This window comes from Heptranchias perlo, chromosome 6 (genome assembly GCF_035084215.1).
Source record: "Heptranchias perlo isolate sHepPer1 chromosome 6, sHepPer1.hap1, whole genome shotgun sequence".
NCBI classification, from domain to species: domain Eukaryota; kingdom Metazoa; phylum Chordata; class Chondrichthyes; order Hexanchiformes; family Hexanchidae; genus Heptranchias; species Heptranchias perlo.
In genome coordinates, this window is record NC_090330.1 from 60439141 (window position 1) to 60465903 (window position 26763).

The 26763-nt window shown below is 41.9% G+C and overlaps 1 protein-coding gene across 2 annotated transcripts in view; it reads left to right on the forward strand.

Annotated features, from left to right (window-relative positions):
* arhgap42a (Rho GTPase activating protein 42a) overlaps positions 1–26763 on the forward strand; it is a 315211-nt gene that overhangs the window by 87048 nt on the left and 201400 nt on the right. For both annotated transcript variants that reach the window (XM_067986387.1, XM_067986388.1), the window contains exon 2: positions 24600–24695. In XM_067986387.1, coding sequence (XP_067842488.1) covers positions 24600–24695 — 96 coding nt within the window. The remainder of the gene's footprint in view (positions 1–24599; positions 24696–26763) is intronic.

A 26763-nucleotide genomic window follows, 5' to 3' on the forward strand; every position in this document is an offset into this window, starting at 1 on the left:
AGGAAAGATAGGGAAGTAAAGAAAGGAGTGGGGGGGGTTGGGGTTTGGTGGCAGTATTGATTAAGGAGACTATTGCAGTGCTGGAGAGAGAGGATGTCCTGGAGGGGTCAAGGACAGAATCTATTTAGTTAGAGTTAAGAAACAATAGCGGCACTATTACACTACTGGGTGTATTCTATAGGCCACCAACTAATATCGAGGAGCACATTTGCAGGGAAATTAGAGAGGTGCAAAAGCTATAGAGTAGTGATAACGTGGGATGTCAACTATCCTAATATAGACTGGGATAATAATATAAGGGGCAGAGAGTTGGAGGAATTTTTGAAATGTGTTCAGGATAACTTTCTTGACCAGTACGTTTCCGGCCCAACGAGGAAGGAGGCATTGCTGGATTTGGTTCTAGGGAATGAGGCGGGCCAAGTGGAGCAAGTGTCAGTGGGGGAGCATTTAGGGAGCAGCAATCATAGTATCATAAGGTTTAGAATAGCTATGGAAAAGGACACGGACCACTCTAAAGTAAAAATACTCAATTGGAGGAGGGCCAATTTCAATGGGATGAGAACAGATCTGGCCTGGGTAAATTGGAATCAAGGATTGGCAGCAAAACTGTAATTGAATAGTGGGCGGCCTTTAAGGAGGAGATGGTTCGGATACAGTCTCGGCACATTCCCACGAAGGAGAAAGGTAGGGCAAGTAAAGCCAGAGCTCCCTGGATGACAAAAGAGATAGAGAGTAAGATGAAACGGAAAAAAGGGATGTATGACAGATGTCAGGTTGATAACACAAGTGAGAACCAGGCTGAATTATAGAAAGTTCAGTGGGGAAGTGAAAAAGGAAATAAAAGGGGCAACGAGAGAGTATGAGAATAGACTGGCGGCCAACATAAAAGGGAATCCAAAAGTCTTCTACAGGCATGTAAACAGTAAACGACTAGTAAGAGGAGGGATGGGTTAGGGACCATAAAGGAGATCTTCTCATGGAGGCAGAGCATCCTGGGTTAAACTAAGAGCTGGGAAACTATAACTAGTACTTAAATTAATAACTTAAAGTAGATAAACTAATTAGTTAATAAAACTGAAAATATTGAGTGAATAAAAACTTTAACTAATTAAATATATAAAACAAGGTTAGATAGGGATGGCAGGGCAGGTGGTGTGTCGTGACTGCAGCATGTGGGAGTTGGTGGAGACCAGCAAGATCCCAGGCAACCACATCTGCAGTAAGTGTCTGCAACTCGAGGAACTTCGGCTTAGAGTTGTTGAGCTGGAGTCTGAGCTGCAGACATTGCAATGCATCAGGGAGGGGGAGAGTTACCTGCACACTTTGATCCAGGAAGCAGTCACACCCCTTAAGTTAGGTAGTCGTTTAGATTTGGTCAGTGGTCAGGGAAAGAAGGATGTGACTGTGAGTTAGGCAGGTCTGGGGACCCGGGATGCAGTGATGGAGGAGCCTCAGCCTTTGACCTTGTCCAACAGGTACGAGGTACTTGCTACCTGTATGGATGAGATCAAAGACTGCAGGGAGGATGGGCAATTTGACCACGGAACCATGGTATAGGGGGACATTCAAGTGGGGTGAGTAAAAAGGAATGTGGTTGGGGATTGTATAGTCAGGAGGATGGATACTGTTCTCTGCAGCCGGGACCGGGAGTCCCGAAGGCTGTGTTGCCTACCCGGTGCCAGGATTAAGGACATCTCCTTGCTGCTGGAGAAGAACTTGGAGCGTGATGGGGACGATCCAGTTGTCATGGTCCATGTAGGAACCAACGACATAGGTAGAACTAGGAATGAGGTTCTGCTGAGGGAGTTTGAGGAGCTAGGGTCCAAATTAATAAGCAGAACCTCAAAGTAATCTCTAGATTACTACCTGAGCCACGTGCAAATCGGCACTGGGTCACACACACTTAAGAGTTAAATGTGTGGCTCAAGGAGTGGTGTGGGAGAGGGGGGTTTCAATTCATGGGGCACTGGCACCAGTACTGGGAAAAGAAGGAGCTATTTTGATGGGACGGGCTGGGAGCAGTGTCCTGGCGAATTGAATAACTAGGGCGGTAGATAGGGCTTTAAATTAAAAAGGTCCGGGGGTGGGGGGTGTTTAGATTTATAAATTTACCCTTATCTGAAGAGAAAAATCAAGGCCATAGAGCAGTGCACCAATTTGGGTAAAGCTAAGCAGCGTGTGTCAGGAAGGGACTGAGAGTTTAACAGAGTGCATCAGTGAACAAGGTCAGATCAGGGAAAAATAGTAAAAAGTTAAAATTAAAGGCACTTTATCTGAATGCACGAAGCATTCGTAACAAGATAGACGAAATAATGACAGAAATGGATTTAAAAAAAAAAAATTGTTCATGAGATGTGGGCGTCGCTGGCAAGACCAGCATTTATTGCCCATCCCTCATTGCCCTCGAGAAGGTGGTGGTGAGCCGCCGCCTTGAACCACTGCAGTCTGTGTGGTGAAAGTTCTCCCACAGTGCTGTTAGGGTTGCAGGATTTTGACCCAGCGACGATGAAGGAACGGCGATATATTTCCAAGTCGGGATGGTGTGTGACTTGGAGGGGAACGTGCAGGTGGTGTTCCCATGTGCTTGCTGCCCTTGTCCTTCTAGGTGGTAGAGGTCGTGGGTTTGGGAGGTGCTGTCGAAGAAGCCTTGGCGAGTTGCTGCAGTGCATCCTGTGGATGGTACACACTACAGCCACTGTGCGCCGGTGGTGAAGGGAGTGAATGTTTAGGGTGGTGGATGGGGTGCCAATTAAGCAGGCTGCTTTGTTCTGGATGGTGTCGAGCTTCTTGAGTGCTGTTGGAGCTGCACTCATCCAGGCAAGTGGAGAGTATTCCATCACACTCCTGACTTGTGCCTTGTAGATGGTGGAAAGGCTTTGGGGAGTCAGGAGGTGAGTCACTCGCCGCAGAATACCCAGGGTTTGATCTAGTAGCCATTACTGAGACATCATTGCAAGGTGACAGTGGTTGGGAACTAAATGGGCCAGGGTTCTTGACTTATCAAAAAGACAGACAAAATGGAAAAGGAGAGGTAGGGAAGGGTAGCCCTGATTCTAAAGGATGACATAAAGGCAGTAATGAGAAAGTATCTTGATTTGGAAGATCAGGAAGTAGAATCAGTATGGGTGGAGATAAGAAATAACAAGGAGCAGAAAACGCTGGTGGGAGTAGTATATAGGCCCCCTAACAGTAGTTGTACTGTTGGACAGAGTATTAATCAAGAAATAAGAGAAGCTTGTAACAAAGATAATGCATAATCGTGGGGGACTTTAAAGTACTTTTGCCAATTTGATTTGCCCAGTCTATATGAAGATTAGAGGACGAGTTCATGGAATGCATTCGAGACAATTTCCTAGAACAATACATTGTGGAACCAACCAGGGAACAGGCTATTTTAGATCTTGCCTAATGTAATGAGACAGGATTAATTAGTAATCTTACAGGGGATCCTCGGAAGAGTGATCATAATATATAATTTCACATTGAGTTAGAGAGTGATGTACTTAGGTTCGAAACTAGAGTCTTAAACTTAAACAAAGCCAATTGCATAGATATGAGGGGCGAGTTGGCTAACGTAGATTGGGAAATTAGATTAAAGGATATAACTGTAAATAAGCAATGGCGAACAGTTAAAAAATATTTAATTCTCAATGAATATATATTTCATGGAGGAATAAATACGCCACGGGAAACGTGATCCATCCGTGGCTAACTAAAGAAGCACTAAAAAAAATACCAGAAATAGTGGGGAACCAAGGGTCTAATAAGAATGAGGAACTTAAAGCAATTAATATTAGTAGGATTTTAGCAAGGCTTTTGACAAGGTCCCACATGCCTGACTGATCAGAAAAGTAAAAGCCCATGGGATCCAAGGGAAAGTGGCAAGTTGGATCCAAAATTGGCTCAGTGGCAGGATGCAAAGGGTAATGATTGGGTGTTTTTGTGACTGGAAGGCTGTTTCCAGTGGGGTTCCACAGGGTTCAGTACTAAATGTAATGGGCATGATCAAGAAGTTTGCAGATAATACAAAAATTGGCCATGTGGTTGATAATGAGGAAAGCTGTAGACTGCAGGAAGATATCACGTGGGCAGAAAAGTGGCAAATGAAATTCAATCCGGAGAAGTGTGAGGTAATGCACTTGGGGAGGGCAAACAAGGCAAGGGAATTCACAATAAATGGGAGGATACTGAGAGGAGTAGAGGAACAGAGGGACCTTGGAGTGCATGCATCCCTGAAGGTAGCAGGGCAGATAGATAAGGTGGTTAAAAAGGCATATGGGATACTTTCCTTTATTAGCCGAGGCACAGAATGTAGGACAGGGAGATTATGCTAGAACTGTATAAAACACTAGTTAGGCCACAGCTTGAGTACTGCATACAGTTCTGGTCACCACATTACAGGAAAGTGATTGCACAAGAGTGGGTGCAGAGGAGATTTACGAGGATGTTGCCAGGACAGGGAGAATTTTAGCTATGGGGAAAGATTGGATAGGCTGGGTTGTTTTCATTGGAACAGAGGAGGCTGAGGGGTGATTTAATTGAGGTGTATAAAATTATGAGGGGCCTAGATAGAGTGGATAGGAAAGACCTATTTCCCTTAGCAGAGGGGTCAGTGACCAGGGGGCATAGATTTAATGTAATTGGTAGATTGATTAGAGGGGAGCTGAGGAGAAATTTTTTCACCTAGAGGCTGGTGGGGGTCTGGAACTCACTGCCTGAAAGGGTGGTACAGGCAGAAACCCTCAACTCATTTAAAAAGTGCTTGGATGTGCACTTGATGTGCCATAACCTACAGGGCTACGGACCAAGCGCTGGAAAGTGGGATTAACCTGGATAGCTCTTTTTCGGCCGGCACAGACACGATGGGCTGAATGGCCTCCTTATCTGCCATAGCATTCTATGATAGTAAAGAAAAAGTAGTGGAGAAATTAATGGGACTAATAGCCGACAAATCCCCTGGACCTGATGGGCTACATCCTAGGGTTCTGATAGAGGTGGCTGCAAAGATAGTGGATGCATTGGATGCATTGGTTGTGATCTTCCAAAATTCCCTAGATTCTAGAACAGTCCCAGTAGATTGGAAGGTAGCAAATGTAACACTGCTGTTCAAAAAAGTGTTAGCCTGACATCGTTAGTAGGGAAAATGCTGGAATCTATTATTAAGAAAGTGCTAACGGGGCACTTAGAAAATCATGTTATGATTAAGCAGAATCAACATAATTTTATGAAAGGGAAATCGTTATTGACAAATCTATTCGAGTTTTTTGAGGATGTAACTAGCTGTCCAGATAAAGGAGAACCAGTAGATGTAGTATATTTGGATTTTCAAAAGGGTTCGATAAGGTGCTACACACAAGGTTGTTACACTCCACCCCATGAGCTCTTATCTTGTGTAATATATTGGCATGGATAGAGGGTTGGTTAACGGACAGAAAATGGAGAGTAGGAATAAATGGGTCATTTTCAGGTTGGCAGGTTGTAACTTGTGAAGTGCTGCAAGGATACGGTGCTTGGGCCTCGGCTATTTACAATCTATATATTAATGTCTTAGATGAAAGGACCAAGTGTAATGTATCCAAGTTTGCAAAGCTAGGTGAGAAAGTAAGCTGTGAGGAGGACACAGAGTCTGCAAAGGGATATAGACAGGTTAAGTGAGTGGGCAAGAAGGCGGCAGATGGAATATAATGTGGGGAAACGTGAGGTTATTCACTTTCCTAGGAAGAATGGAAAAACGGAATATTTTTTAAATGGTGAGAAATTATTAAATGATGATTCGGGGGATTTTGGTGTCCTTGTACACAAAACACAAAGTTAATTTTCAGCTACAGCATGCAATTAGGAAGGCAAGTTGTATGTTGGCCTTTATTGCAAGGGGGTTGCAGTACAAGGTTCGGCAGTCTTGCTGCAATTGTACATGTTTGCCAGGATCACACCTGGAGTATTGAGTACAGTTTTGGTCTCCTTACCTAAAGAAGGATATACTTGTCTTAGAGGTGGTGCAAGGTAGGTTCACGAGATTAATTCCTGGGATGAGAGGGTTGTCTTATGAGGAGACATTGAGTGGAATAGGCCTCTACTGTCTGGAGTTTAGAAGAATGAGAGGTGATCTCATTGAATCATGTAAAATTCTGAGGGTTTGACAGGGTAGATGCTGTGAGACTGATTCCCCTGGCTGGAGAGTCTAGAACTAGGGGGCATAGTCTCAGGATAAGGGGTCGGCCATTTTAGGACTGAGATGTGGACGAATTTCTTCACTCAAAGGGTGGTGAATTTTTGGAATTCTCTGCCCCAGAGGGCTGTAGATGCTCAGTTGTTGAATATATTCAAGACTGAGATCGATAGATTTTTGGACTAGAGTAGAATCAAGGGATATGGAGATCAGGTGGGAAAGTGGAGTTAAGGCCGAAGATCAGCCATGATCTCGTTGAATGGTGGAGCTGGCTCGAGGAGCCGTATGACCTACTCCTGCTCCTATTTTTTATGTTCTTATTATTCTGCAGGTGAGATTGTGTCCCTTTTAAGTCCACAATGTCTAATTATTAAATAACCAGAGCTTTGGGTCATTGAGTTTTATTGTTTGGTTAGGAGCTTTGCAAATTGGAATGTGCTTGTCACTTTCATGCTTCAACTCAGAAATTGACAGCATTTTCAGATTGCTTTGTGTCTGTGAAAAAGTGCGATGTCTGAATGTGCAGATGTATGGGTTTTTAATATTTTAGGTTAAATTAGTAGTGTGTTTTCTCTCTTAAAGAAGAGAGGGGTTAGATGGTGCAATGGGTAACTGCACCATCTATTCGCCTTTTTGTACCTGAATTCCAACTCCGCCTATACTGTTTGGATGAAAGTATCTTCTTGAAACCTGTCATGATGTGGAGATGCCGGTGATGGACTGGGGTTGACAATTGTAAACAATTTTACAACACCAAGTTATAGTCCAGCAATTTTATTTTAAATTCACAAGCTTTCGGAGGCTTCCTCCTTCCTCAGGTGAACGAAATGAAATCCTCGAAATGAAATCGCATTTATAATTCACAGAACAATGCTTGGTGATTACAGACAGTTTTTTCAACTGCCCGTTGCCAAGGCAATCAGTGTGCGGGCACTATACACCAGTATCCCCCACGATGACGGCATCGCTGCGACAGCATCAATACTCAACACCAACAACAGCCAATCTCCGGACGCCATCCTACAACTCATCCGCTTCATCCTGGATCACAATGTCTTGACCTTCGATAACCAGTTCTTTACCCAAACACACGGAACAGCCATGGGGACCAAATTCGCACCCCAATATGCCAACATTTTCATGCACAAGTTCGAGCAGGACTTCTTCACTGCACAAGACCTCCAACCAACACTATACACCAGATACATCGACGACATTTTCTTTCTATGGACCCACGGCAAGGAATCACTAAAGAGACTACACGATAATATCAACAAGTTCCATCCCACCATCAAGCTCACCATGGACTACTCCTCAGAATCAGTTTCTTTCTTGGACACACGAATCTCCATCAAAGACGGGCACCTCAGCACCTCACTCTACCGCAAGCCCACAGACAACCTCACGATGCTCCACTTTTCCAGCTTCCACCCTAACAACGTCAAAGAGGCCATCCCCTATGGACAGGCCCTGCGAATACACAGGGTCTGCTCAGACAAGGAGGAACGCGATGGACACCTACAGACGCTGAAAGACGCCCTAGTAAGAACGGGATATGACGCTCGACTCATCGATCGACAGTTCCGACGGGCCACAGCAAAAAATCGCATAGACCTCCTCAGAAGACTAACACGGGATGCAACCAACAGAGTACCCTTTGTCGTCCAGTACTTCCCCGGAGCGGAGAAACTATGCCATGTTCTCCGCAGCCTTCAACATGTCATCAATGACGACGAACACCTCGCTATGGCCATCCCCACACCTCCACTACTCGCCTTTAAACAGCCACCCAACCTCAAACAGACCATCGTTCGCAGCAAATTACCTAGCTTTCAAGAGAACAGCGTCCACGACACCACACAACCGTGCCACGGTAACCTCTGCAAGACATGCCAGATCATCGACACAGATACCACCATCACACGAGAGGACACCACCCACCAGGTGCATGGTTCATACTCCTGTGACTCGGCCAACGTTGTCTACCTCATACGTTGCAGGAAAGGATGCCCCAGAGCATGGTACATTGGCGAGACCATGCAGACGCTGCGACAACGGATGAACGGACACCGCGCAACAATCGCCAAACAGGAGGGTTCCCTCCCAGTCGGGGAACACTTCAGCAGTCATGGACATTCATCCACCGACCTTCGGGTAAGCGTACTCCAAGGCGGCCTTCGAGACACACGACAACGCAAAATCATCGAGCAGAAATTGATAGCCAAGTTCCGCACCCATGAGGACGGCCTCAACCGGGATCTTGGGTTCATGTCACGCTACACGTTACCCCACCAGCGAACAAATGTTATCTGTTTTTAATATAACGGGTCATTTGCTGTCTTTTCTATGTTTCTACCTCTCTATCTCTTTTTTTTTTGTTTTTTTTTGGTGATTTGTATATTCTGTGACCTTGCAGGTAACACCTGTCTGTCTGCACACTGATTGCCTTGGCAACGGGCAGTTGAAAAAACTGTCTGTAATCACCAAGCATTGTTCTGTGAATTATAAATGCGATTTCATTTCGAGGATTTCATTTCGTTCACCTGAGGAAGGAGGAAGCCTCCGAAAGCTTGTGAATTTAAAATAAAATTGCTGGACTATAATTTGAAACCTGTCAGTTATAGGTATTATTTATGAATCCACAACACAAACTATCCATCACTTGACACTAATTCTTGTTCTTGCGTCATAAAAATGGCAATACATAATTGAAATGCCAAATGGAAGTGCTTCAGTAGTGAGTGTGCTGGTAAGGTTGGGCTTATACATCACTGGCTTTGCAGAGGGAATGTCCTTCACCGGAAAATGGATCAAACACCGCAAAAATTTCAAAAACAAAAATTAGCTCAGAAAATAAGTTTACACCCGCCTGTGTGCTGTTTTGGCTGTGTCTAGACTTTTTGGCAGGCCAGTAAGTTAATGGATTTTTCACACCTTACAAGAAAGGAGCAAGCTACCTTCCTGAAGATTTTAAACTATCAGAATCTTTTATGTGAATCTGGTATTGATAGCATCACCATTTTTCTCATCCACATAAATGAGTGAGAAAAACCTCAATACTGGATTGTATTTCCTTTTTTACTTTCTAAACTGATCAAGGTTCTCGTAAATGCATTTGCTTTGAGACTTGTTCCTTTGTCTGGCTATATCAAATGAATCTGACAGGGCCATGGTCAATGGGTAATACAAAGGCGAGTTGACATCATTCATTATTCCAGCAATTGCAAGAATTGTGATGTGGTACTTGTAGTAATGAGCTTTACTGGCAATTAATATTTTGTATTTGGGATTTGTAGCATTAATGAAACAGATGTCTATATTGTAACACATCATTTCAACTAGAGTTATAGCCAACATGAATTGCTCACTATTCTGCTGTGTAGGTGCCCTTGGCAGAATGCTATGTGTTTCCTTTAATCTTGCTTTGGTGACTGACCCTCAACAACAGAAATATGCTTTTTTATTGTCTAAATTGTCTGTTATTGACAACAACAGCTAGGGAAAGCAAAATATTCATAAGCCACTGACTTCTCTCATTTATCCATGATACTTTTGTCAGTGGTAACAGCACAATTTATGGATTTAAATTGATGCATGCTGATTGGTAGGACAACAACAGATAACAGTTAATGTGGCTAATTCTTGCACTGAATAAAAACTTAAAATATTTAGGACTTATGGCACTCTGAGGCACTTATTTTGGTTTTCATAATGGCTGCAATAACTTAATGTAATCTAGTTTTATGTATTTGTTTACTAACCAGCATAGCAAACAATGGGAGAACAAGACTTTTTACCATCTTGATTCAAATAAATAGGCTAAAGCCACCTAAAAATTAATTATCAACATAAAAAATGCACGTATGCAAGATATTACCCAGCTTCCACACAATTCTAAACTTGTGTGTTGTACTATTAGTGGAAGGTTTATCAGCAAAAAATAATTTGTTTCAACTATGTGTTTATTAGATTATTGATAATAGAAGCAAGCAAAGAAAAAGTGGGAGAAATACAGAGCTAGGACTTTATTGAAGAGTGGGAAGAGGTGTGGTATTCTGCCCCATCATTTCTACATGATTAGTTTAATCCTTCAAATGCCTCTTCTAGTACAATTATTGGATATTTTATATAGATGACTTCTTTTGAAAGGTTATTTGGTGTAATATTGTTTGAATACCCTTTAGAATGTGATGGACGTATACACTCAAATTTAAGTCTTCACTTTAGTAGTGATGAAAGATCCAAGATAGCTGACTGATTTGATGTTTCGCCAAACTGTCATGAACATTTGTTACTGTGCACAACAGCATAAATTCTACAGATACTGAATTCATTCAGAAGTCCACACAAGACCCTTGTGCACAATGGCTTGCATTGTCTGTCTGACGGAAGTTTTTGAGTCATGTTTTCATGCTCTGTGCTCAACCTGTCTTTTTCCTTGCCTTCTGTTGGTAACCCTTCTATTGGTCTGCTTCAAACATTGTTGAGTCTGCTGGACTTCCCGTATTGACAAATAATCATCTTGAGCTTGACCTCTTCATTCAGAAAACTCCTCTTATAGTACATGGAAAAAAAAATGTATTGAATTATATGTGTCTAAGAACTGAAGAATGAGGCAGGCCCTGGGGCTTGTTTGTCTGTTATCTCTAGGGTATGCTTCTGGATTGAGTCTGTTTATCTTTCTATTTCATCTGGTTTTCTATTATTTTGCCCACTCTTCATTGTATCAAGTATGACAAATTGCGCATCATGTTTGTGTAAATGAATCCTGTTAAACACTGTGAGGATTCAATAGGAGTGCCCAAAGTTGCTTCTTTTTACAGGTGTTATTGAAGGTTTATTTTTGTTTAACTTTTTTAATTTAGTATAAAGGTAAATGTTTTCCTAAAAGCAAGTTCTATAATTTTATATTTATTGCTTCTCTCTTGCTGATTGGCAATGATAAAAAATGCGCTGGTAAATAAAATGTACAGAATCATGCGATCTTTAAAATAGTCTTGAGTGTACAAATTATACTTTGCGTCAGGCATCTGAAGTTGCTTCGTTAAAATGTTTCTGGAATAAAATTTAGAAGTTCTACCGATCTATATTATGAACACTGCACAATATACTGTGATGCTTTTTGTAATGTGGAAAATAATCAGTTTGGTTAAATTAGCATTGGTTTGTCGAAGTTTTGAGAAATGATCATATTTTTAAAAATACCTAATTCAAAATTTAATTTACAGTCCATTATTTGTCCTGACTAAAAATTATCTTGCAAGGTGGGGGGGCAGTGGGGAGCGGTAGGAATTATACTGTAATATTTTTGGCCTTTTTCCTCCGATACTTTCCTCATGCTTAGTGCCAAAGATGAGTCCTGTAAGTCACCACTCAATCTTTTTGAACAGTATGGCTTTACCTGCCCAATATCTGGGTAATTGCGGTGAGTACATGGATCATAGAGAAACCCTCACCATTGAACTCTGATTTCTGGATTTATTGTGTGTCCTCATATGATCACCTTGCCTTCTGAAAGTAATGAAATTAACACTATCAGATCGGGCCTTAGGCTATAAATTACTAGAGATTTGTTAGCACTAGATGCATAAATAAAGAGTAACGCAAATATACAGCAGATTTATAGTTTATCTCTCAACTATTTCTCCTTGGAATATACAAAATAATAAACTTATATCTCCTGCAGCAGCTGTAACAACGTGCATTCATATAACATTATAAATATACAAAAATGAGACAAGGACTGAGTACTGAACCATTGTGGGTGGTTAGGGGCTATGATGGAAAGTTTGGTTGAAGCAACATGTTTTGAAAAAGCTTTGAGAGATAAAGTGTTGGAGAGATTTATGGAGAGAGTTCAAAAGAGTGGGGCCATCGCAGCTAAAGAATTAGGATTTGAAATGTGATCTATTAGGGGATGGAGAGCTAAGAAGGTAGGTTGCCAAGGGGATAGGGGTGATGTGCAAATTGGCTTGTTGCAAGATAGGATGTGAATGGCAGAGTTTGGATGATTTGGAGGTTAAGAGATAATATATGGGGTTTGAAGCTCAGCTCTGGATCGAACAGAAGATTAAGATTGTATGCAGTCTGCTTCACTGATCAGCCAGTGAGGGGTATGGTAAGGGTTTGGAGTGTTTGGCAGGGGTTAAAAAATGATTGCTTCAGACTTAGCAATGTTCAGTTGTTGGAAATTATGGCTCTTCAACAAGCTGACCCACTGTGCATGGAGATGTCACCAAGCGGCAGCATATAGATGAGAAAAGGGAGAGGGCAAAAATGTTTCCTTGAGGAATTTCATGGGTGATTCTTCAGGGGCTGGAGGGAAAGCAGTTGTTGGAAATCGCTGTGTTGGGACTTGTAGGAGTGAAACCACACAAGGGTAGTCTGAGTGGAGTGGATCAAGGAGTGGGGGGGAGGGAATGGAGCATGATAACCTGGTTTAATGTGAGACATGCTTCAGACAGATCAAGGAGGAAGGTCAAAGATCTAGGGTGCTAAATTGGGCCGTGTAGCACCCGTTGTTTTGGCGCTACACGGCCTCTCTGACACCCAAGATGGCATCTTGGATGCGCATGCACGTTTACAGCGTAATGAGCGCCGGACGCATCTTGGTATAGGAGTTAGTGCAGATGCAGATTACGAACGCTGGAGTTTTTTTAATTCATAGGATGTGGGCGTCACTGGCAAGGCCAGCATGTATTGCCCATCTCTAATCGCTCTTGAGAAGGTGGTGGTGAGCCGCTGCAGTCCATGTGCAGTACTGTTAGGATGTTGACCTAGTGACGATGAAGGAACGGCGATATATTTCCAAGTCGGGATGGTGTGTGACTTGGAGGGGAACGTGCAGGTGGTGTTGTTCCCATGTGCCTGCTGCTCTTGTCCTTCTAGGTGGTAGAGGTCGCGGGTTTGGGAGGTGCTGTCGAAGAAGCCTTGGCGAGTTGCTGCAGTGCATCCTGTGGATGGTACACACTACAGCCACAGTGTGCCGGTGGTGAAGGGAGTGAATGTTTAGGGTGGTGGATGGGGTGCCAATCAAGCGGGCTGCTTTGTCCTGGATGGTGTCGAGCTTCTTGAGTGTTGTTGGAGCTGCACTCATCCAGGCAAGTGTAGAGTATTCCATCACACTCCTGACTTGTGCCTTGTAGATGGTGGAAAGGCTTTGGGGAGTCGGGAGGTGAGTCACTTGCCACAGAATACCCATCCTCTGACCTGCTCTTGTAGCCACAGTATTTATGTGCTTGGTCCAGTTAAGTTTCTGGTCAATGGTGACCCCCAGGATGTTGATGGTGGGGGATTCGGCCATGGTAATGCCGTTGAATGTCAAGGGGAGTTGGTTAGACTCTCTCTTGTTGGAGATGGTCATTGCCTGGCACTTGTCTGGTGGGAATGTTACTTGCCACTTATCAGCCCAAGCCTGGATGTTGTCCAGGTCTTGCTGCATGCGGGCACGGACTGCTTCATTATCTAAGGGCTTGCAAATGGAACTGAACACTGTGCAATCATCAGCGAACATCCCCATTTCTGACCTTATGATGGAGGGAAGGTCATTGATGAAGCCGCTGAAGATGGTTGGGCCTAGGACACTGCCCTGAGGAACTCCTGCAGCAATGTCCTGGGGCTGAGATGATTGGCCTCCAACATGTAAAGTAGGGAGAAAATGTCTTGAGTCGGTGTGCAAAGTGATAAGTCCCGAAATGGTGTCTAATGCTCAACTCAAGTCACAGTCTTAACCCCGACCATCTGATTGTGCCTTAGAGTGCCTGGAGGACCATGCAGGATTTACAGGTTAGTGGCTGGATTATTGCTTCTGACTGCCGAGACATTTGTAATTGTTTTTGGAGGTCTCCTAGATTTGAATACTAGGGCACATTTCCTAACATTTAGAACCAGGATATGCAGGAGTGAAGTTAGGAAATGCTTCTACACGCAAAGGGTGAGAGACGTTTGGAACACTCTTCTGCAGATGGCAATTGATGCTAGCTCACTTGTGAATGTTAAATCTGAGATTGATAGATTTCTGTGAACCAAGGGTATGAAGGGATATGGGGCTAAGGCGGGTACATGGAGTTAGGTCACAGGTCCACCATGATCTCACTGAATGGTGGAACAGCTCGAGGGGCTAACTGCCACTGCCACTTGCTGCCTCTTAATATGCGCCACCTTCTTCTGCAATAAAGCGGGATGTGTATCTGGGTGATGTGCCTGTCATGGTTGAGTAGCTGTCAGTGTGTGTGGCCTGTGAGTTGTGGGCGAGCGGCTTGAAACAGTGGTAATGTGTAAGGGTGAGAGGAAGCATCTGGTTGGAAGGTTGAGTACTGATTGAAAGAGTGAGTTTGTTGGTATGAGGGTGATGGGGGGTGTAGTAGGAGGTGCCACTTGACAGTTGACCTCACTCACCTTGACCACTCATGTTGAAGCATTGAACTTCTTCCTACACTGCATCATGTTCATGATGCTGTGTGCCTGGCGTTGACTTCGTCTCCCACTGCCTTTTAGATATATGTTTCCCCCCTGCCCCACCCTGCGGATATAGTATGTCCCTCCTTCTGTCCACCTCTTGCACCAAGGTCTCTAGTGCATCAGCAGAGAACCTTGGTGCATGTACTCTCGCAGGCCTGGTACCATTCAGATCGGCAAATTGGTGAGGTGTGGTGTGCAGATTGGAGAATGTGGGATTTAGTAGTGTGCAACCTTCATTAAATGTATTAACATATCTCATCATTGTGTAAAAATAGGGATGGGACCTGCATCTGTGTTTTACGTGTGTGATGTCTGATGTCTGACGTCTGTTCAGACTCCATAAAGACAGCAGACTGTTATTTTCAGCAAATAACATGTACCAGCTGCCTTTGAGATTTCTGAGAAACATCCTCCCTTTAAGAGATTGAGCTCCCCCTGGTGGTGGAAAGTGAGAATTGCATTGATTCCATGTGCAAGGCCTGGAATGGAACGCTGATTGCAGGTGAGTCCTTAGCCCGGCAGAAGCTTGCGTCCTGCTTGCGCAGGGGTCATTGGGCACGGGGTAATAGCACATCATGCTACCTGCGCCCAAAAACGGCCCTTATCCAATTTTTTTCCTCCCTGGTGTTTTACTGGACTTTCCCCCAGGGAAAAAAAAGTATTGTTGCTTGCTGATAACAGGAATTCCTTTGGAGGTTTGCATCACACTGCAGGATTTATATGAGGAAGACTGTTTTATGAGGGGATACCAAGTGCAGGTGCAACCAACACTTGTGGCATAATATATGCATCCATTGGTACCTCAGGCACTATAGACTCACATCTGGACATCTCCACGGGGTCCTCGTCACCTTTACTTCAGAAACGAGTCTGTCACTGAGCTATGCCAGATACTCCAGGTTCACCTGAAGACAATTTCTACCATAAGTACTGCTCTTCCTGTAGCCGTGAAGGCTACCACAACATTAAGTTTTATTCTCCCAGATCTTTCACCCACCATATGTGACATTTGGCAGCTCAACCAGTCTGCGTTAAGATGTACCAAACAAATGACAGATGATGTGGAGGAAGAGGAGGTCAGGAAGATTGGTGCACCAGTCACTCATTGATAAATAGTTCCATTAATTTCCAGATCCTGTCCCTGTACAAGGATTGCAAATGAATGAAACATCTGTGTTCCCAGATGCAGTCCATTTCCAACAACTGTACCTAAGTGGCCATCTTAAAGTAACAACTGATGACAAGACAGTTTAACAGAGCCCTCCCCAACAAAATCTGTCCACACAAAGGAAAAATAAAGTGTTCAAGATTTATTTGGTGATATTTACATCATAAAGTAGTTCCGGTCCCTACCACTGTATTTGCCCTTGGTGTCACTATTAAGGTGTGGTGCTTCATCTGTCCCTTCTCCTAGCCTGCTTCAGGTTGAGGGCATACCTGCAGAGGTAATGGTATGGAAGTGGCTTGAAAAGCCACAAATAATATAGTTTTAGGCCGTAATGGCAATTTTTTAAAAAAAGATTCTTGTGGCCATGGTCCCAAGTACTTGTACATTTTCTACAGTTCACTGATTCAAATTTGTGTTTTTATTAAATCATTTCCTGCCAGTTTTCAATCCCTAGTGGTCCAGTAACCTATCTCTAGTCACTACCAATAGAAATGCAAGGTTATAAAAATTCTCCCACACAAAGGTGTTGATTTTAAAAAAAAAAGGTTGTGTAAATACTTTCAAATAAACAGTCAAAATAGCACAAAAAGAAAGTGCCTATAAATAAACACATGGCTCCTTAAAATATAAAGAAACCACTCTAAATATGTAAAATGTGCTCTGCTTCCATTTACAATTTCACTCCCAATAGTATGTACAAAGAATACATTTATACTTTCACTTCAAGCAGCTAGCAAAGGATATTCTCTGTAGTCTTTTTGTGCAAAGTAAATTTATCTGCTATTTGTAATCACAAATTTTTGCACCTGAAGAGCCAAGACCTGCAGGGCTACGGACCAAATGCGGGAAAGTGGGATTAGGCTGGGTGGCTCGTTTCTCAACTGGCGCGGATATGATGGGCCGAATGGCGGCCTCCTGTGCTGTAAATTTAAAAAACTGCACAAGACAACACTAAACAGAAAATATTTATTCACATTTTGTGTATTAGTTTCATAATTGTTAATCAGTAGATTTATTTTCAAAACAGTGTTTTATAAAGGAAGTTCAGGTAAAATGTGATGAAATTATTAACAAAGAATCAAAGGGTGATCGATGCTTGCAATCATTTGGCAGGCGGAGTAGCAAAGTTGAAACCACCTGGGATGTTCAACATACAGCGGGATTCTGTTATGTGGGAGAATAATAGAGGGATGAACTTCAATAGGTTGAATGGACTACTACTCTAGAATTATCTTGAAGAGCAAAGATAAAGATAACCTTTTCTCCACTACTAACTGCCTTATTGTATCCCTCTCAACTGCCACCTTCACCCTCATGTCTAACAAATGCGAGGAGTTCAAGAATTTCTTTGTCACCAAGAGCACCATCGTTCAGCTGCCTCTGTTGCTTTCCCTCCACCCTTTCCCTTTACCCAACAAGGCAAGCCTTCCCTGCCGTCCCCTCCCCCCCCCCCCCCCCCCCCCCCCCTCCCCACCACGCTACAAGGCCTTAATTCCTGCCTGTCATTCGTTTCTCACCCATCTCCTCCATGCCATTGCCAAGTTCATCTCATCCTCAGGACTTACTTCCTGGCTTGTCCCAGATGTTGAATTATCAGGAGGGATACAGAAGAAAACTAGTATTTCACTAGATCCACAAAATGGACAGTACAAATGGGTAAGATGGAAGGGTGCACGGAGAATAGATTTTTAAAAAAAGAACTTGAATTTATACAGTGCCTTTCACATCCACAGGATATCCCAGAGCACTTGACAGCCCGTCAGTTATTTTGAAGTGTAGTCACATTTGTTTTGTAGGCAAATTCAGGAACTAGTTTGCTCAACAGGTAGATTTAAAAGTTAAAAAACAAAAGACAAATTTCAAATATTAAGAAACAAGGTCTAATTCTTTGGAAGTGGTTCTAGGAGTTAAATCAACATTTATCCATTTTATGTAGAGGGGCAAACACGTAGAAGTGGACTTGTAATATCGCTAATGAAATGGAGGTTTCCATCTCCAGATCAGAAGTGGGTGGAGAGGAACATACATGCTGTCATCAAGCTCCTCTCCTGCAAGGGACAGCTTGTATCTGGTAGTACTCTCACCTCAGAGTCAAAAGCCCCACTTTTGGAGGTATAGGGTTTTGTAATATCACTTTCTGGTATGAGAAAAGCATTTTTCCTTGAAATTCTACACTGTAAGAGTATGCACCTACTCTTTGATATTCTAAAGAATAACATTGCTCTGTATAAAAATTGTCTAAGTGTTTAAGATATGTAGAGACTTGAGGCACAAAGGCGCTGCCATACTCTAACCTAAGCTCATGATCTGTTTTGTTTCAAAAAACGGAATGATTCTTGGATTGGTGTGACCTGAAATACTGTTTACAATGCCAGTGTGTGCACAATTGAGTTCAACAGCTGAAAATCTTGCATGCAAGGGAGAACCCTGCTTTAAATTTATTTTTAAAATTTAAGGATATGTTTAACATCAGGAAATAAACTTTTGAAAAGCACTTGTAGTCACACCAGACAGAGTTTATGCAAGTAGACTGTATATGTAGACTTGTATTCAGTTTGTATGCTCAAGCTGTGACCCAAGTATGTGGGGCAGTGATCCAGTAATACCATGATTCCATAATATAGACCTCATTGTGGTCTGGCATTAGTTTGAGCTTGTTAAACCTGTTTGTCAATTAAACTTGTGATGCAGGAAACCAGTGCTAATCATTTAAGTAGTGATTTTTGAGATCTTCGTAATGGATTTTATTTACATATTTTGGTGTATGTTTTTACATACATTCAAATGATAGTGGAGCGAGCTGGAGAAAACTGAACAAAACGGATCAAGGATAAAGAAAATAGAAAGGAACCCGGTGGTCTGGTGGTGAAGCAGGATGATAAACAACACATTGTGTCACTGCGTGCTGGGATTCAGGATTCTGTCCACAATTGGCCACATGTTGATTTTGATAGCTAGGTGATTGCTTACACAAGAAGGGCAGGAAGTAAAATTGGATTTACTGCGCTCTTCTTCACTACTTTCGTTTGATGGCTGGGATCAGGTTGCATACCCACCTTTTTTGGGGAGTGGTGGGAATAGTCACAACTGTGAACAGAAGCAAATGGTATGATTCGGTGTATGATGCAAATAGTCACATCTTTTAATATAGAGTAGCCTTTGCAAGCTTGTGTAATCTGTGGAGGATAAATGAAGATGAAGAATTGGGTGGACTTAATCATTGCTTGAAGCGATTGCAGCTGCACAAATGAGGTATGAGTCATACCATGATTCGTCTTTGAGTAGATAATTGAAAAAAATTGCATGGCAATATGTTAAAATATAGTTTAACTTTAGGTGCAGATTTGGAGCTGGCCCCAGTGACATAATTGAACTGTTATTTCTGCCTCTCCCATAGTCCATTCTAAATTACCATATGTATGTATGGTAGTAGAGATGACATATTTTATAGTATGAACTACAATATCCGATGAAAGGGAGTTGAATTATTTTGAAGAAAGTTCCTGTACTCAGATAAACACTGTTGAAATGTTTTTTCCTCTTTTGGCTCCCAACAATTGCCTTTCATAAAAAGGACCTACTATATTTTAATATACGGGAACAGTAGCATAATGGTTATGTTACTGGAATAGTAATCCAGAGGCCTGGATAATAATGGAGGCATGAGTTCAAATCCTGCCACAGTAGCTGGGGAATTTAAATTAAGTTAATTAAATAAAAAAATCTGGAATAAAAAGCTAGAATCAGTAATGGTGACCATGAAACTACCGGATTGTTGTAAAAACCCATTTGGTTCACTAATGTCCTTTTAGGGAATGAAACCTGCCATGCTTACTCGGTCTGGCCTATGTGTGATTCCAGACCCACAGCAATGTGGTTGATTCTTAACTGCCCTCTGAAATGGCCTAGCAAGGAAGAAGGTAGCTCACCACCTTTTCAAGGGCAATTAGGGACGGGTAATAAATGCTGGCCTTGCTAGCGATGCCCACATCCCATGAATGAATTTTTTTTTAAAAAGCAAGTAACAAGTATGGCCTGATTCTTGCTTTGTTTTTCTGCAATCTTTACACTAATAGTCATGTGGAATTTTGTGTAAAAATTCTATTTGTGGAAGCCTTGTGGCAGTTTACATTTTAGCAGATGAGAAAAAGTTTTGTGACCAGCATCCAGTGAAAATCTAGTGGATGTTTTATATCTTTGATGTTTGGAGATTTGAAAGACAACCAGCATTGTATAGTCCAGAATCCCCCTTGCACCACTTCCCCTTCTCATAGATGTCTGTATTTCTGGACAGACTCAGCTTCATGATGTCGGCTCATAATGTTACCTACTGATCAGAGCCTTACTGATCAGGTTGGCAGTAAAGGGAACTGCTGTTCCTGATTAGAGAAGATCAATAGCGGCCGAGCATTCAAGAGGTGAATAGCAAATTAATTTTTGTTTAAGAAATTAAATGAAAAGGAGTGAAGGAAAATAAAGTGAACAAAGCAATTAAGAGGGAAGAATTACAGAATAGGGAAAAAAAAAAGCACTAAAACGATGAATAAAGTAAAAATAGATGAAATTTTAGTAATACCCCACAGGAAAAGTATGCAGTTTAATACCTCTTGTTAGACTTAACATAAAAGTAAACCCATAAGCTTCTGAAATTTCCTTGGCTGCTTCATTAGATAGGACTCTTCACCCAAAAGACTCAAGAAAATGTGGAAATGGGTAGAGTCTATGTACATGATATTCGAAGTATCTGATCCTTGTGCTGCTGTAGCTGTGGCATAAGTCATTGATGACTCGCTTTGTGAAGAGAAAACTCTGCAAGCACTGTTGCAGGTCAGTACCAGGTAGGTATGCTTTGGTCTGTATGTGTTGGGGCGAGGGTGCTGGTGTGAGGGCATGTTATGCTTTCTGTGGTGCCGAATAAGTCTGGCCTCCATCTTTCATTCCTCCTCTTTGTTCAAAATGCGTAGATAGAAAGATATTCTGAATGAAAATGGCATAGCGCCCTCTCTCTAGAATGGGTGAGGGGGCAGAAATGGAAGTCCTGTATCAGAGGCAGTAAGATAGTCATTGAAGCAGTGGTCAGTAGTGAAAAAAACAAATAAAATGGCAAAATGGTTGTAAAATAAGAATTTCATAGGATTTTCAAAATTACCATTATTTAAAAGTGCTTCTGCCTTGTCAGTAGTGTCGAGTATTGCTGGGGCCTGTCTAAACATTATTTGGATCTACTGGAAATTAGGTGGTAATGAAGATGTATGACACCGCTACATCATTAGTACCTCATTTAAACACTTCCGCCTGATGCTGGGCAGGCTAATTTGACATCAGTTTCCCTTCTGCTGGAAAATATTAAATGGGCAGGGAACTGGAATAACAGGTCACTTACCAGTTTTCCACTGCTACCTGCCCTACTACCACTGGAAAATCGTCAGTAAAGAACAGGAATATTTTGCCTCCCAGCTTTGTGTTGAGAGTCTGTTCAGATAGCAGTCCAGTACTCTTAACATTCCTCATCAACTTAAAGAAATCTTGCCTAGACAACTACAAAAAGTTACAAAGGTTACAAGTTACATAAGACTATAAGGTATTTTCCTACAGCTTCTGCCTCCTCAGTTGACCCTTGTGGTGCCTATCCCTTATATCAATGGGCTCAGGGCTAGTGAACTCCTCAGGAATCCTCCTGGAATATAAACTGCTTTGAACTGAAGGCGATATAGTTAGATCAACACCTGGTGCAGGGCAGGTCTGTGCACCTCTTGATGGCAACACAAAAATAGTCTGGTATGTAACAAGCAAGGTGGGACCCACTTTTGCCTCTATCCGAATGCAGTGCAGCTTGCTTTGATCATGAAGTGACACACTCAGGTCAACACAAGTGCTAATGCCCTTAGTCAACAGGTGACCCACCACAAATAAAAAGAAAAGAAACCTGCAAATGCTGGAAATCTGAAACAAAATCAGAAATTTCTGGAAATAGTAGGTCAATCAGCAATCTGTAAAGAGAAAAGAGAGATTAATGTTTCAGATACTACTCTTCATCAGAAGTGAGAACAAAGATGGGGCATCATTTTTGTAGGGTGAGGAGAGAAATAAGAGATACTTCAATCACAGAGGAAGTTAATGGTTTTCAGGTTATTCAAACCTGGTGAGTGAGATCCAGGCTCTGGTAATGGATCTGCTCGCTCTTCTATTGGCATTCGGACAATGTGATACTGCAAACTTGTCCGAGATTTCTGCCTTTTTCTTCCTCTTATTGATACTCCACTGAGTATTTGCTAAAATATCGATGCACAAAAAAGGGAGAAACATTTGTGGACATTAAACTTCAAATGTAACCCAACTGAATTGTTGTACTCTATTAAGAAGTATCTAATTTTGTTCAAATGTGAAATGGAATAGATTTTAAATTTGAGAGGTAGCACGATGCACCAGATGGATTGTTTGCTTGATTTTGGTGGGGTTGCATTTTAATTTAAGTGGATACAGTTCTTTGAAGAGAAAATTTACGTAAAAAGTTTTCATGTTAGACTTTTGCTGTATGTGCCTTAAATCATGCTATGTCGAGAACTGTCCAGGGGATGAAGTAAAATACTATGATCCTTGGCTTCTGTTGAAAGCCTTCTATTCCGTAGGGATTTCAATATTTGCTTTTCTTTTCCTTTTTTCCATGCTAACTAAAAACACATGCATGGGAAAAATGACTTCAGTGCAACAAAGAGAATAAGTATAAATATTTAATGTAAATAACAGCAGACTGGTACATTTGCAGGGGAATATTTTAGAACTATACATGGGAAATTGTTTGTTACTGCTAATCACTTTACAGTGATGTAATATGTATTTAGAGTAAAACTCCATTTTATAAAATTGTCTCATCCACTTGATATCCTATAGTATAATGCATATTTTACAAGGTTGTTTCATTAATAATGCTCCTTTTGTAAAACACCCTCTTCAATATTTAGGTATGAATCTTGAAAGTGTGAACTGTTATTTATTTCATTAGTAATGGGAGCAGCATTTATCCATGCTCTTATAGTACAGTTGGTAACCCTCCAGGATTGCCCTGGATCTCTAGGAATTGAAGATTAATCTCCTGCAATCCAGGAGAAACATCATTGGGGCATTAAAAAAAATTGTGCGCTTGGTTCATTTTCTTTGAACACTTTTGTTGATTAGTTATAAAAATATTGAAGATTTAAAAAAAAACTCTTTTACTGGGTTAGGCAGTTGGAGGCAGGAGGTCATGTGATGAAACCTCCAGGAATGCATCCAACCAGAGATGGCAACCCTAGAAATCTAGACATGCATGAACACGTTTTTTATTAGGTAAGGGTATCAAGGGATAGGGATCAAAGGCGAGTAAGTGGAGTTGAGGTACAGATCAGCCATGATCTAATTGAATGGTGGAACAGGCTCGAGGGGCTACTCCTGTTCCTATGTTACACTGTGCCCTAAGTATTGGTTGAAATGAAATGTATAGTTTAAACACACTCAGTGCACCTTTTCACACTACCTATACTTAATGCAATATCTTCAGCAATACATGCAACTTATTTATAAAGCATGAGCATGGTTGACAATTTTAAAAAAAATCCACCTATAACAAAAACTGCATGATAGAATGCACTTCCTGTTTGTTGTGATACGCTTCCAGTGTCAGACTTTAATATCACACTTCTTGTTTCGCTCATACTGTTAGTAATAACAGTATAAGCACATTTAGCACTACAAAATGACGTTAAAATCGACTGCGCCTCCCTTGGAGATTCCCGAACGGGAAGTTTGGTGGCTTTCCCACCCCCAACTTTCCACCCTGGAGTTAAAATTCGCGCTTTTTTTTTTGAGTGGGAGTTTGTGGGTGGCATGTCATGGTGGGCAAAGAAACCTCAATGGTTGCAGGCTGCATATTGGTTAGGTGGGTTGTTAAGACATGAAATACTTTCCTAAAATCACTGGTGGAAGCTGTAAATAGGTAAGCAAGTAGTAGCAAAGATAAACAGATTACAGTAATATGCAGAACATATTTATTCCTCCTCAAAGTTGGAAATAACAGTCATATCCTGTGCTAAACCTCAAACGTAAAACTGGACCTGAGATATCGCAGAGCAACCTGTCTCCTTCTGATGGCCTTAGAACAGTGTTGTCCAATAGAAATTGCTGACTACACTCACACAATATAGATAAATGTACTTCACGTGTATATTTACTTAACAAACTTCTGCCACCATTTAGTAACCAAGGAAGTAAAGCACTCAACAGCAAAAATCATCTGCACACTGCTTTTTATCTTACCATTTTACCAGTAAATGTACAAACAAGTTTAAAGTACACATGGATGCACCACGTGAATGAGCGTAAATTACATAGTGAAACTCCCTAGCAACAGAAAATAACAGGCAGAATACAGGTAGCATCTTAAGCCACCTTAGCAGTCACCGTTGTAAAAAGAAACGCAATGCTAGGGATATGACCGCAGCCTGAAAGTAATTGAATGCTGGCATCAATCAATGTTTGCCTAACAGCAATTAGACTTTGTGGCCTTAAAGGGACAAAGCATCACTTTCGCAGCAGAATAATGCTTCCTGAATTACATGCTATAAAGCTCCTGTATTTATAAAAGTGTATCAGTTGACTTACCATGAACAATGCCTGCGGAGATCCACTAATTTTATTAAAAAATAGTCATGAGCATCATTCTTCACTTGCCGTTTTTGAATTGTTTACTGTTAAGATTATCAACATGCGTGAGTGTTACCTCCAGAAAATTAGGTTAAGTCTGGTATTTATATATTTACTTTTCAGATCTGTCTGCAGCTGTTCAGAGGTTTTCACAGTCATTACAGGATTTTCAGTTTGAGTGCATTGGTGATGCAGAGACTGATGATGAAATTAATATTGGTAAGTCTTGAATAATGTTTTTTTAAAAATCACATTTACTTATTGTTCAAGATTAATATTTCTGTACTTTTCTTTTGTATGTGTTAACTAGTTTTATCCCCAAATTTTTCACACCTTTCCCAACTTAAGAGACTATTAGTTACACAAAGAAATACAGGAACACACAGGACCAGAAAAGATCAACTCGTCAATATGATGTTTTCCTTCAACCAAAAGACAGAAAAAATTTCCACTTTTCTCCCTTCCTTTCCTGAAGGTATTGCTTCTTGATGGGATACGATTCCACAAGTGCTGGCAGCCCTCCACAACTTGCCCAAGTGCCTGTTGTTCATGAGCAAGTTTAGATAGTGAGTGGTCACTATATAAGTCAGCTGAGCCTGATCCTGTCCTTATGCGACATCCATGCATGTGTACTTTGCAACAGGGGTCACTGGCTAGCAGTCAGGAGTAGGAACCCTAGCTGATTCTTGATTCGTAACTCGACCAAACCAGATGGAAGCTGAAGCAAATTGGAGCACTGCTACTGAGATCAATTGCTTTAACACATACCATGAATCTAATTGGATATATCTGGATTCTGTGGCTTAGCACTGCTAGGAAAGGAAGAAAGGAGGACAACTCCAAGACATTCTGTTTTCTTTACTCCCTCCCACTCTGCACCGAGCAAACCAGTGCTGCCAGAGTGAGGACCTCCCCTTCCCCATGTGGTGTCAGGCCTGTGCCAGGGATTCACCTGTGAGCTAAACCCCACATTCTACGCCCTAATTCTGCCAAACCTCAAATACTCTGTCCATAATCTGCCAAACTCCAGGGTTCCCATCACAGTTCTGTCAAAGCCCAGGATTGCTTATATGCTATTAAAGCCCAGGACTGGTCCCGAGTGCTACTAAATTTCATGCCCCCCACCCCCCACCTCCCCAGGTACATATCTCCTACTGGTACATCTTGTGTATTCTCAACTTTGAAAGTGATACGGGATAGGAATCATTTTATGCATAATATATACAACTTGCATTTATATAGTGGTTTTAATGTGGAAAATTGTCACAAGGTGCTTCACAAAGGGATAAGGAAAAAAAATGGATGCTGAGACAAAGAAACAGATGACCAAAAGCTTGGTCAAAGAGGTGGGTCTCAAGGGAGGAGAGGGAGAGGGGTTTAGGGAGGGAAATCTAGAGCGTGGTGTCAGACAGCTGCGAAGGTGGAGGTGAACTCGAGGCCGGAATCATAGGAATGAAGGGTTCGGGTGGGGACCCAAGAGCATTGGAAGAGGTTACAGAAATAGAAGGGGATGAACCAGGGAGGGGAATTTATGCACAAGGATAAAAATGTTAAATTTGAGGCACTGGGTAACCAGGAGCCATTGTTGGCCAGCAAGGACAGGGATCTTGGGGATCGGGACTTGGTGTGGGATAGGATACGGACAGCAGAGTTTTGGATAAGTTGAATTTTATGGGGGTAAAGGATGGGAGGCCAGCTAGGAGAGCATTGGAATAGTCAAGTCTGGAGATGATACAGGCGTGCATGAAGGTTTCAGCGGCAGATAGGCTGAGTTCTAAAGGCCACTCATTCAGTTTTCACAAAATAATAAACAGTGGCACTTGATCACCAAAGCATCAATAAAAATTCCAGAATATCATGCAATAAAAACAAAAATTTGATTTATTCAATTACTATAAATCGATGGCCCTGATGTTACCTAACATAAGTACCCTTAATGTTACAATTCAGCAAAGGTGAATTTCAAATGTTGCCTGCCCTGTTTACACTGGAAAATAGGGTGGCCAGCAGTTCAAAGTTGGAAAAAAAAATCGCCTGCCTGAGACTCGCTCTACGGCTTAGAAAAATATTTAATTTGGAGTCCTACGCTTGTTGTAGGACCCCAGTACCATTTTCGTGTACCAATGGATGGAGCATGCGCGTGCAAGCTCTGTCTGTCAGTCCCAGGCATTGAACAACCTAACCTGCCATCCTTAAAGGGACCACTGGAAGTCATTCATAAAACAGCCTCAAAAGATTTTTCAATGTTTTTTTGTGGGTCCAGGAGGAGTGTGAACGCAGGCCCGCT